We start from the raw sequence: 13,343 nt of genomic DNA on the forward strand, positions 1-13,343 counted from the left end.
TTCTTTTTTTTTTTCCAGGGACAACTAACACACAATAATGTCTGTTTATCATCTGTGTTTGTGAGTGAAGATGGGCACTGGAAACTAGGAGCAATGGAAACTGTTTGCAAAATTTCTCAGGCCACACCAGAGGTAAGCCAGGGGACAGCCCCCCTTCCTTACTTGGTTTTTAATAGCGTCTTAGTATGTGGTTCTTGCCTAGGCACTTTCCTTCAGTGTTAGCTTGGTCTTAAGAGACTTGAATTTTTTGTCAGTGCCCTCATTTATAGAATTGTAGCATTTTGTTCCTCAGAGGCAGTAGGAGTCATGTATCCTTTCTCCTTATTTTATAAAATGGGGAACCTGAGACTGAGAGAGGTAAAATGTTTTGTTCAGATATTTTAGTTAAATGCCCCTCCTCTCTGCCCCATAGTACCTTGTACTTACTTTGATCATACCACTTGATAGTGAGATTACCTTTATGTATCTGTCTTGTATTCCAGTGGTTGGGCTCTTAAGGGTGTGGGTCTCTTATCGTTATACCTCTACCTAGAATAGTGCCTGGCACATAATAGTTATTCAGAAAATGTTCTTTGAACAATTGTCCAAGTTGCCCGAATTCATACATGGTATCTTATTAGCTGGACTTAGGACCTGTGCATCTTAACTCCTAGTGGACTGTGTTGTTGCTGACGTAGTATTCCTTATACTTTTGTCTGCGTGTTTCCCTCCCAGGTTGATGAACCTGTTTTCTGTTTTGTGTGTTCTCTTCACATTTCGCATGTTGCCATTGCATTCACTCTTTCTTACAGAAAAAATAAAAATCATTTCCCTCTTAATATCCCTACGGAAATGGTGGCTCACTGTTGACTCACTGTTTCAGTCTAATTTCCCCTGTTCTCTTTTGTGCTGCTTCCACACTTAACTTGGGGCCATGTCTAATGTGCACTTTCATGGGTTCTTGCTCAGTTCAAAAGCTCTATCACAAAGACATCTCTCTGGTTATCCTGCCCATACTGATCCCTTTTTTCCCTGAGTTTACCTTTTGTGTACTTCGTATAATAGCATGTAATCCTTTCTGTGCTATTTATTCCAAATTCTTTGCCATGGGATATAAGGCCCTTCACAGTCTTTCTCCAGCCTACCTTCAGCCTCATTTACCATTTAGGTTTTTTAGGGGAGTGCTGGGGAACGGCATTTCCCTCTGTCACCCAGGCTGGAGTGCAGTGGTGTGATCTCGGCTCACTGCAACCTCTGCCTCCCTGGCTCAAGTGATCCTCCCACCTCAGCCTCCTAAGTAGCTGGGACCACAGGTGCACACCACCACACCTGGTTAATTTTTTATATTTTTGATAGAGATGAGGTTTTGCCATGTTGCCAAGGCTGGTCTCAAATTCCTGACCTCAGGTTTTCTGCCCACCTTAGCCTCCCAAAGTGCTGGAATTACAGATGTGAGCCACGGAGCCTGGCCTCACTCAAGAGTTCTTGAGCTGTAGTCTGGTTACATCTTGTTCCATGTAGTTCAGCTATGTCCCCACATATGCCTTCTTCCTTCATACTCTTCTTCTTTGCAGGCCATTCTGTTGCTGGAATGCATTTCTTCCCCTTGGCTTCTGGAAAATGTAAACTCATCTAAGATCTGGCTTCCATCTCCTTTCTGTGACTCCTTCCCCTAGGCACTCCCCTACCCAACAAAATTAGTCACCCTGGTGCTTCCAGGGCACTCAGCACGTTTATGGAGATTCTTATTTACATTCTAGGTTGTGAGCACCTGGTTGGGGGCAGAAACTTTATTGCGTTCATCTTGTATTCTTAGTGCTCTCAATGATGTTCGGGACATATAAGCTCTTCAAAAATAATCTTCAAAACTAGCAAATTAACATGCTTATTCTGTGGATGTTGGTTTTGTCTCCATAGCTAAGGTTCTCAACTTTCTAATCTCGTGTGGTAGCAAGACTTAAGATTCATTTGATTTAGTGAGATTAATGACAGATTTGTTCTGTGCTAGAAAAGCCTCCTTATTGTTAATATCTAAGCAGGAAGAGAAGGAAGTGTTCTAATTTCCATATAAGGAAATCAGATGCACAGATGCCTCTGAATAGCAGAGCATGTCTGTTAAACCAGATGAAGGGGAGAGGAAAAGGAACTACCATTTATTACTATGCCTTGTGCTGTGCCAGGTACTTTATTTGCATTTTTTAAATTAGGAGCATTTTAAATTTGTGCATCTAATGTGTGGCATTGATTTGAAGGTTTAATTGCTGCTGTTTGCATTGCTCATTGCTTATGTTACCTGATGTAAGAGATTAGTTCACCAAACATGTGTATGAATCATTTTCTTTAATTCATTTCTCTGTCTAGTTTCTGAGGAGCATTCAGTCAATAAGAGACCCAGCATCTATCCCTCCTGAAGAGATGGTAAGATGATATACTTCACATGTAATGAAGGCACCTTTGTGTAACTAAGTATGAAATTTTAAAAAACTTTCCTCTGCTTATTCCTTTCTTTACTGAGTTATAGGTGCCTCATAATTCCTCTGGCCTTAAAGCTTTCTAAGATTAATCTTATCGCCACAGCCAGGGAACCAGCTTAAATTTTTTTGTCACATAAACACCTATGATATGAGGTAGAGATACCTCAGTGTGAACAGACTATTATACCCATTTCACGATAAGTAGCTGTATTAGTCTGTTTTCATGCTGCTGATAAAGACATACCTGAGACTGGGCAATTTATAAAAGAAAGAGGTTTATTGGACTTACAGTTCCGTGTGGCTGGGGAGGCCTCAATCATGGCAGAAGGTGAAAGGCACTTCTCACATGGCAGCAGACAAGAGAAGAGAGCTTGTGCAGGGAAATTCCCTTTTTTAAAACCATCAGGTCTTATGAGACTTACTGACTATTACCAGAATAATGCAGGGAAGATCTACCTCCGTAATTCAATCACCTTCCACTGGGTTCCTCCCCACAACACATGGGAATTGTGGGAGTTACAATTCAAGATGAGAGTCACAGGCAAACCACATCATTCCTCCCCTGGCCCCTCCCCAATCTCATGTCCTCACATTTCAAAACCAATCATGTCTTCCCAACAGTCTCCCAAAGTCTTCAGTCATTTCAGCATTAACTCAAAAGTCAGTAGTCCAACATCTCATCTGAGACAAGGCAAGTCCCTTCCACCTATGAGCCTGTAAAATCACAAGCAAGTTAGTTACTTCCTAGATACAATGGGGGTACAGGCATTGGGTAAATACAGCCATTCCTAATGGGAGAAATTGGCCAAAGGGGCTACAGGCCACATGCAAGTCTGAAATCCAATGGGGCAGTCTAATCTTAAAGCTCCAAAATGATCTCCTTTGACTCTGTGTCTGGCATCTGGGTTATGCTGATGTAAGAGGTGGGTTCCCATGGTCTTGGGCAGCTTCTACCCTGTGGCTCTGCAGGGTACAGTTTCCCTCCTGGCTGCTTTCACAGGCTGGTCTTGAATGTCTGCAGCTTTTTCAGGCACACGGTGCAAGCTGTCAGTGGATCTGCCATTCTGGGATCTGGAGGATGCTGGCCCCTTTCTCACAGTTCCATTAGGTGGTGCCCCAGTAGGAACTCTCTGTGGGGGCTCCATCCCCACATTTCCTTTTCACACTGCCCTAGTAGAGGTTCTCCATAAAGGCCCTGCCCCTGCAGCAAACTTCTGCCTGGGCATCCGGGCATTTCCATACATCTTCTGAAATCTAGGTGGAGGTTCCCAAACCCCAGTTCTTGACTTGTGTGCACTTGTAGGCTCAACACCACATGGAAGCTGTCAAGGCTTGGAGCTTGCACCCTCTGAAGCCACATCCCGAGCTCTACGTTGGCCCCTTTCTGCATGGCTAGAGCGGCTGAGATGCAGGGCACCAAGTCCCTAGGCTTCACACAGCACGGGCACCCTGGGCCTGGCCGTGAAACCACTTTTTCCTCCTAGGCCTGCAGGCCTGTGATGGGAGGGGCTGCGGTGAAGCTCTCTGACATGCCCTGGAGACATTTTCCCCATTGTCTTGGGGATTAACATTTGGCCCCTCATTACTTATGCAAACTTCTGCAGCCAGCTTGAATTTCACCTGAGATCTTCTTTTCTATTGCATTGTCAGGCTGCAAACTTCCCAAACTTTTATGCTGTGTTTTCCTTTTAAAACTGAATGCCTTTAACAGCACCCAAGTCACCTCTTGAATGCTTGGCTGCTTAGAAATTTCTTCCACCCGATATCCTAAATCATCCCTTTTAAGTTCAAAGTTCCACAGTTCTTTAGGGCAGGGGCAAAGTGCCACCAGTCTCTGCTAAAACATAACAAGAGTCACGTTTGCTCCAGATCCCAACAAGTTCCTCATCTCCATCTGAGACCACCTCAGCCCGGACCTTATTGTTCATATCACTAGCAGCATTTTTGTCAAAGCCATTCAACAAGTCTCTAGGAAGTTCCAAACTTTTCCACATTTTCCTGTCTTCTTCTGAACCCTCCAAACTGTTCCAGCCTCTGCCAGTTACCCAGTTCCAAAGTCTCTTCCACATTTTCAGGTATCTTTTCAGCAACACCCCACTCTACTGGTAACAGTTTACTATATTAGTCTGTTTTCATGCTGCTGATGAAGACATACCCAAGACTGGGCAGTTGACAAAAGAAAGAGGTTCATTGGACTTACACTTCCATGTGGCTGGGGAGACCTCACAATTCATGGCAGAAGGTGAAAGGCACTTCTCACCTGGTGGCAGACAAGAGAGCTTGTGCAGGGAAACTCCCCTTTTTAAAACCATTAGATCTTGTGAGGCTCATTCACTATCATGAGAACAGGGCAGGAAAGACCTGCCCCCATAATTCAGTCACCTCCCACTGGTTCTTCCCAGAACACGTGGGAATTGTGGGAGTTATAATTCAAGATGAGATTTGGGTGGGGAAACAGTGAAACCATTATAAGTAGTTGTACTTTCCTGGAATCCATAATAATTGTGGAAGCAAAAGCCCTAGGTCCTTTATTGTATGTCACCCAAACCATTCATCTATCTCTAGCTGCCCATTACTTAGGATTTCAAGATGCACAGAACAATGATTATTAACATTAGAGTGCTAGCAAAGAATATTCTGTTTACCAATAAATTCAAAAGCAGATGCTCCCTCTATAAATTTGTTTTTATAGCCACTGTAAATAAACAATTCCCAAAGATATATTTAGTGTGCTTTACAGGAAATATGAACTCAACTATAAACTTAAGTATAGACCTAAGACTTGAAATAAATCAGATTTATCCAAATCAGTATTTTCTATATACACACACACACACACACACACACACACACACACCAGTGTTTTTAAAATTGGTGATTTGTGGGTTTTAAGTCAATTTAGGGGGTCCTGACTAGCATTTTACAAAAAAATAGAATAAAAGAAGATGTCTTTGGGCATCTTAGATAGTAAGTCTAAGCATTGTTTTATGAAACTTTTGTTTCCATTATGTGTGTATTTATGCACGTGTATGTATAGTAGGTCATGATATAAGACATATTCTTTACCATGGGTTGCAGTGAAAATATTTTTAAAAGCCACCGACGTGTGCCATGCTCTGACGTTTTTAAAAATTTTTGCCCATTTTAATGTTTTAAAATCTTCCACAAATTCTATTCACTAATAGTGTTAAGAACCTATACATTCATTTATGTGTGGTATTCTAAAGACAGATTTTAGTATAATAAATACAAACATGGGAGAAAGTGCTTCAGAGAAAATTAGAAATGGCTTATAAGGCAGATCCTGTAGTTTTAATTGTCTTTACTGCTTTTAGTCTCCAGAATTCACAACTCTCCCAGAGTGTCATGGACATGCCCGGGATGCCTTTTCATTTGGAACATTGGTGGAAAGTTTGCTCACAATCTTAAATGAACAGGGTGAGTTAGAGTTATACTACTGCATCTATAGAATAAGTAGGAAAATCATCCGGGGATCTGTTCTCTGTGGAATTCAAAGGACTATAGTCTTTGAGCATAGTAAGGAATCTTTTGCTTACCAGGTAACTTTTTTAGGGCAGATATTAAGAACAGTAGGGAAAGAAGCTTTGGGTTTCATTCGTTTGCATGGTGAAAAGAATTTTAAGTAGGAAGCACTTTGAACTATGGCTGTCAGTATCATGTGTGATTATCTTATTAATTGGTAATAGTACTTAAGTGGTCTAAATGTAGACTGTATTCCTTATTGAACCAGCCAATAAGTACATAACTATCATTAATGATTTATATGTAATAATCTGAATAATAGGGTAAAATTCATAATTTTTTGTTAAATTGGGCTTAACATTTCTCTATTCTTTCAAAGCTCATTTGATTTATTTTCCTATTACTTTAATTTACTCTTCACTTTTTTCTTTCATTGCCTCTTAAAGCTCAGGCTACTAAGGACATTGTTTTCTCCTCTCCTCTGTGTTCTCTAATTGCATGCTTGGCAGCCTGCTTCACTCTCCTGTGCCCACTTTAGGACTTTAATTTTCCACTCATTGAGTTTACTGAGGCAAGTGTCACAGTAGGCCCCTTACTGGCCTACATCTCACATAGCTCAAGCTTTGTGCCAGTTCTAATGCAGTTTGTTCCGCCAGGCTTATGCAGTGTTCTGATTCAGCTCTCAGCTCTAAATTGTCCCATCCCAAATACTTGAGAATTAAACCCTAAGGCCCAAAGGCATCCATTGTGTATAATGAACTAACTATTCTGTGTATGTAGAATGGTAGCAATTATTTACTATCCTTGGAAGAACTGTAAATATAATCGTTCACATAACTGTTCTATGGATGAGGAACCCCTGTTGAGAAAGGCCCTGAAACCTATCACACTGTTAGCCCTTCTTCTTTGGGCCTGAGCTGGGTTAAATGGATAATCAGGAAATGAGAGGGTATAGAAGGAAATGGCACCTGGGGTGGGGTTTGACAGTGGTGGCAGGACAACTTTCTACACCTGCCAAGGAGTTATGCCTAAGGCAAGTAGGAAGCTGTTTAGCAACAGCCAGGGCTTTGTTTGTTTGGGCTTTTACAGGTTGGTTTTTGCTTTCGGCAGTCTCCAGCTATAGAGGTCCTGAAAAGAGGGAGAAGGCATTGGAAACTAATTGTAGCTCTGGATTTCAGTTTCAGCGGATGTTCTCTCCAGCTTTCAACAGACCTTGCACTCAACTTTGCTGAATCCCATTCCAAACTGTCGGCCAGCGCTCTGCACCTTACTATCTCATGAGTTCTTCAGGTGAGGGCATCTGGTGTGGTGACGCTGGCTGCTTCCGGAACACTGCTGCCTGCTCTCATACCTTGGATAAGTGCCAGTGGGGGGATTTTGGAGGACTAAATGATGCAGTTTCTGTTGTTAATTATTAGGAGAGATTGAATCATGTCCACAGGAGAAAATAGGGAAGAAATTGGGTTGTCCGTCAGTTTCCTATTATAGATAGGAAGTTTTAGAAATCCTTTATTGTCTTGAAGGCTTGGATTTAGACATTGTAGCCAGCCTTATTAGGGCTTCTAATAGTGAAGAAGCTAGGTGTGTCCACTGGTTTACATTTGTAAGTTAATTGAAAAAGTTATTCAACCTAGACTTTCTTTTCTGCTGCCATTATATTATGAGTTTATTATTATTTTTTTCTCATGGGGATGGTGAATGAGTTCATTTTCTTTGTCTAGTAGTATGTGATGGAAGAGCAAAGAAGTCGGTTTAGAGGGAAGGGCACAATATAATTTAATACTTTATTAGATTCAGAGATGTTTTTGACCCCCTCTTCAAGGTTAGTTTTAATTATGTGTCCTTCATTTTTTTATTTCCATGACTGCAGAACTTCTGCACAGGTTAGTTCCATATTCATGACTTTTATTAGCAAAGCCAACCTTATGTCAGTTTTAAAACTAAAAACCCTATGTGTTTGCATTTAGAGTTTGGGAAAAACCAGAGCAGAGGGAGGGCCAATATTATTCCCAAGTGGGGAAAATTACCTCTAGGATAGAACTTGGGGCAGGTGGGGAGGGTAATCTTATTAAATAAGTAGCATTTGTGGTCACTGGGATTATATTGTCATTTATATTTCAAAGAAACTATTCAGAATTTTTCCCATTATGATCATCATTTTGAGGATGTTTTTAAACATTTGTATTTTTAATTGACATAAATTTTATATATTTATCACTATGAGACTCTTTCCAAGGTATTTCTATGCCCTTTTGGATGATTCTTAGAAATATTTTATTTCCCTTGATAGAAAGTCTCTACAAAGAACAATCCCTTACGGTAAATAGATTCTGTCATCACTATGTGTAAAATGAGTTATTAAGAGTTGTAAATTGAGAGGGGAGAAGAAAGCTGAAAACACACAAACCGCACCTGCCAAAATCCCACTGTTAATGTGGGGAGAAACCCCAGTCAAGAGACAACAGTAGGAGCCAGGGTCAGCATCCCTTACAGAGGCAGCTGAACCAATTTGACTGATGAGATTTAAGTTAACACATCTTTGCGCTGAACCAGGGGAAGCCTAAGATAGGTATAAACATAAGATGTGGAGACCCAGGTGGTAGCTCTGCTTACTGGGCCTCTGAATAGAATGTCCAGCTTGTATGCCGTAGCATCTGCGGTCAACAGTCTCATACACAGTAGGATGTGAGCTGAGCAGTGCACAGCCTTTGGAATTCTCTGGCAGCCCTGTAGGAAACTGACCGCTCCTCTCGCACTAATCCCTGCTTGGCTGAAAGAATGACCAAGCAAATTACAGCAGGAGAAATGAGAAGATTGCTGTATGGAAATTCCACTTTCCACAACCTCTTTAATAGTTTTTATTTCATCAAAGGAGACTGGAGAGTCAGCAATATTTTGTAATGGTAATGTCATTTCTCCCAGGATATTTCATTTAACATCCTATTACAACCAACAATTTGGAGGATTTTTCTGACGAAACCATAAAGCATGTTAGCATATGTGTGTTTAAACTTGTATCCTCTTCACAGATCTCTTTGATATTAAAATGTTAGATTTCATAGAGGCTTGTTCCGTAGTATTTGTCTCACAAGCTACTTAGTTGTAATAGAATCTTTAAATGGCAAAGGAGAATGTTTCTTTGTTTAAAATTATGTTAATGTAGTCTGTGGTTATGGCCTCAATATTTAACATGCCTTCTCTAATCTGTTCTGCTGAATTCCTTCTCTTTTTGGCATTTAGAAATGATTTTCTGGAAGTTGTGAATTTCTTGAAAAGTTTAACATTGAAGAGTGAAGAGGAAAAAACGGAATTCTTTAAGTAAGTTCAGAAAATTAAGAATTTATATTGAATAACTTGGATTAACTCCATGTAATCACTTGAGGTATTCTAGAGAAGATGACTCAGATATTTGGTTTATTTCACATTTATTGAACATTTCCTATGTGTCAGGCTTTCTGCTAGGCCCTGGGATAGATATTTCTGGTGAAGGAAACAGGTACCCAGACTGATAATCCTTAAACAGAGAGGTGGGTATAGTAGAGCTTTTGGAAGGAGTCCTGAGAACACACAGGGCAGGAGGAGGTCGTTAGAGAAAAGGTATTCTAGGCAGAGGGGCAACATAAACAAATGCACAAAGACAAAACCTAGTGTGACTAGTGCAAGAACCGCAAGCAGTTGAGTCCTGCTGGGGGAGAAATTCCAAGACAAGGACAGGTAGGAGGTACCGCTCTCATGTGGCAGTGAGGAGTGCTGACATTATTTGTAAATAGGGGACTTCAGGCATTGAAGCCATCAAAGAGGTGGAAGCAGGCTGCGAAACAGATTAATGTCCCTCTAGGTGGATCACTTTGTTCTCTATTGTGGGAAGGCTTAACTCATTTAAGATTTTGATTGGTTAGTAGACTATGGTAGTCCAGGCAGTAAATATGAAGCCACACATAAGGGCATTAATGTCTACAATGAAGAAGACACTAAAATAAAGGTTTCAAATGATAAAGCTGAGAAGCCTTAGTAATTATCACCAAATGAAATAGAGAATATTGGAGGAGAGGACCTAATATGCAGGGAAAATTATGACTTCCGTGTTGGATATGTTGGTTTGAAGTATCTGTTGGACTTTAGACAGAGATGTAAATGGACAGTTGACCAGACAGGTCTGAAGCTTGAGAGAAGTCTTAAGCTGATGAGCTAGAGGGAAATATTAGTGTGTTAGCCTGTAGTTGGTAATATTTTCACAGAGAAAGTGGGTAGCATGAAGGACAGTGGGCCCAAATTGTAATCCTAGGGCACCCAACCTTATAAGGAGGCTGGTGGGAAGTGGTGGCTGGTGGGAAGGGGTGGCTGATGAATGAGAAGCAGGGGTTAGAGGAGACTCAGAGAGCTAGGAAGGCTATGATACTCCCAAAGGAGTAGGGAATTTCACAAAGGTAGGAGGAATCAACAGGTACCTGTTCATTTAGCAGTTAGGAAGACACTGGTAACTTTATCTTAGCAAGAGCTGTTCCAGCAGTGAGAATGCATTGGGCTGATAAGTGAACAGAAGGTGAGAAAGACACTGGAGAAAAACTTGGAGAGAAAATATTATCACTGAAGAAGCAAATGGAGTCAAGGAAGCATTTTGTAAAGGTAGAAGAGACCTGAGCATATTAATAGACGAGGGAAAGGGGCTAGCAGAAGAATGGAGGGAGTAGTTGAAGCTGCAGTCAAGTTGGGGAACTGTTAGTGCATTGTCCTGGAAGAGAGGGGAATGCTGGCGCAGTGACTGGATGGGGGTGGCCTTAAGAGGAGGCCCTCGGAACCTTGATAACTGGAATGGAGGTGGGAATGAGTATCAAGACAAACCTGTTTGCTGATAGTGGTGTAGGGGTTTGAACGTGATAATGCATGTGACCTGTTTCCTAATAAAGTAGGAGGCAAGGATATCTGCTAAGGGTGATTGTATAATGGAGTAATATTACCATTAATACCTAATATATGTATTTTTAACAAAGTGCTTTTATATATGTTGTTTTAATTTATGAGGATAGTGACAAAAGCCTATAATTTGTTAGTTATGGAAACTTTCTACATTGTTTAAATTTGAGAAAGTGTCTTTTAGACACTTTTAGATAATAATCTAGAAAGCCTGTCTTATTAGGGTAAAAAGGAGGGCACTTTGGCTATTAGTAAGGGAATAATTTGGTGGAAACATTTCCTGGTGTGAATTGGAGGTATGCTGACTAGCTGGCTTTGCCTCACACTTCCTGTTTTTTTTTGTTGTTGTTTGTTTGTTTTTTGAGACAGAATCTCACTGTCACCCAGGCTGGAGTGCAGTGGTGTGATCTCAGCTCACTGCAACCTCTGCCTCCCAGCTTCAGGTGACTGAACCTTAGCCTCCCATGCCTCAGCCCCGAGTAGTTGGGATTGCAGGCGTCCGCCACCACGCCTGGCTAATTTTTGTACTTTATTAGTAGAGATGGGGTTTCGCCATGTTGGCCAAGCTGGTCTCAAACTCCTGACCTCAAGTGATCTGCCCGCCTTGGCCGCCTAAAGTGCTGGGATTACAGGTGTGAGCCACTGCACCCAGCCATGCATTTTTCTTAAGTACTTGGGGACCAATCTGTTCACCTTCTCTATCTCCATTTCAAAATGCATCACTTTGATAGAAGTGAGAGAGAAGCTGTGTGTAGGCTAAACTGTACAAGTAAGCTGATACAGTGTCATGACCAGTTTCTTGGGCTTTCCCTTTTTGTCCTCAGATTTCTGCTGGACAGAGTCAGCTGCTTGTCAGAGGAATTGATAGCTTCAAGGTTGGTGCCTCTTCTGCTTAATCAGTTGGTGTTTGCAGAGCCAGTGGCTGTTAAGAGTTTTCTTCCTCATCTGCTTGGCCCCAAAAAAGGTGAATGCTTTTTCAAAGTGTTATTGCTAGTTAAGGAGTTTGGTGATTATTAGTCCATATTTGAGCAGGATGAAATTACTGTGTGGTGTAGTTAATGTTTGGTTCTAAAAACAGAGAACAGTTTTTGGCCCCTGATGTGATAACTTTAATTTTCAAACCTGGGTACCAAAGTCCACAGGATAAATGAAGCATCTTCCTAGAGAGTCCAATTTACTATAATAAGTGTTACATCTGACTAGAATCTGAAATATACATCTGAAGTTTTAAGGTAAGGCATGCATCTTCAAAGAACTTTTACATTTATCATGAATCATGTAGGCCTGTACCTCCTACCTTACCAAGACCAACCCATTTGTTTTCTATTTTCAGTGAAAAGCACTGAGATCATTTTACTTCTTGGGACTTCAGGGTTTTTTTTCCGAATGTGAAATGAGGTTATTGCTTTGGAATTTTACAATTTTATAGCACTATAGATGGTAACACAACAGATTAGAGAATATAGTATTAATATAACATTAGAATTTTAAGTTACGTAGAATCTTGCTTTCAGAATTTATTTTCTTAAACGGATCTCAGTCCAACAAAGCTTTGTTACAGTTTAGAATTTCCTTATGTCTGTACTTTGATATCATTCTCTTTAGCCACGAGTTTTTCTTTATAGCTCTTACATCCTATTCCTCAATAGGTCTTACATAGGGGTGTGCCTCTGAATCGCCTATGTTGCTTTTTAAAAATTTGCCTCTTTGCTTGATCCATTGGTTCTAGAACAGAGCCAGGACATAGGTATACATATTTTTTAAAAGTTCCCAAATAATTCTCAATGCATACCTGCCTGATAACCACTACCATAAATACCGGAAAAAGAGGACTATCCAGCATCAAAGTCCCACTGTAGCATTTAACACCTGGTTTTGCAAATACAACTACAACAATATCAGTATGTCACAAATCTAGTGTATGAAATTCCTCACTGATTAAACATAAATTTATAAAAAGTTACTCAGAATTCTATTAAAATAGCAGCTTTGTTTTATACTAAGTATGATCTCTAGTATTTCAAAAACTCTACGGATAAGTGTACTTAACATAATTAAGCGTTAAGTAATTTTGGGTCAAGAAAAGAACTTTCCTTTGGTTTAGAGCATTAGAACTTAGAAGAGTACTGGCTGACCGGGATGGTGGCTCATACCTGTAATCCCAGCACTTTGGGATGCCGAGGCAGGCGGATCACTAGGTCAGGAGTTTGAGACCAGCCTGGCCAATATGGTGAAATCCAGTCTCTACTAAAAATACAAAAATTAGCCTGTGGTGGCGGGTGCCTGTAATCCCAGCTACTCGGGAGGCTGAGGCAGGAGAATTGCTCGAACCTGGGAGGGGGAGGTTGCAGTGAGCCGAGATCACGCCGTGCACTCCAGCCTGGGTGACAGAGTGAGACTCCATCTCAAAAAAAAAAAAACAAAAAAAAAGAATTTAGAAGAGTACTTAGAATATGTGTACTTTTGGGCCCAGTGCATGAATTATGCTTAATA

General features: G+C 40.8%; 1 protein-coding gene across 2 annotated transcripts in view; it reads left to right on the forward strand.

The window, feature by feature from the left end:
* Positions 1–13,343, forward strand: part of SCYL3 (SCY1 like pseudokinase 3) — a 42,162-nt gene that overhangs the window by 17,781 nt on the left and 11,038 nt on the right. For both annotated transcript variants that reach the window (XM_025403343.1, XM_025403353.1), the window contains exons 4-9: positions 19–132; positions 2,341–2,397; positions 5,789–5,891; positions 7,115–7,226; positions 9,177–9,254; positions 11,675–11,814. In XM_025403343.1, coding sequence (XP_025259128.1) covers positions 19–132; positions 2,341–2,397; positions 5,789–5,891; positions 7,115–7,226; positions 9,177–9,254; positions 11,675–11,814 — 604 coding nt within the window. The remainder of the gene's footprint in view (positions 1–18; positions 133–2,340; positions 2,398–5,788; positions 5,892–7,114; positions 7,227–9,176; positions 9,255–11,674; positions 11,815–13,343) is intronic.

Source organism: Theropithecus gelada, chromosome 1 (assembly GCF_003255815.1).
Source record: "Theropithecus gelada isolate Dixy chromosome 1, Tgel_1.0, whole genome shotgun sequence".
Taxonomy (NCBI): domain Eukaryota; kingdom Metazoa; phylum Chordata; class Mammalia; order Primates; family Cercopithecidae; genus Theropithecus; species Theropithecus gelada.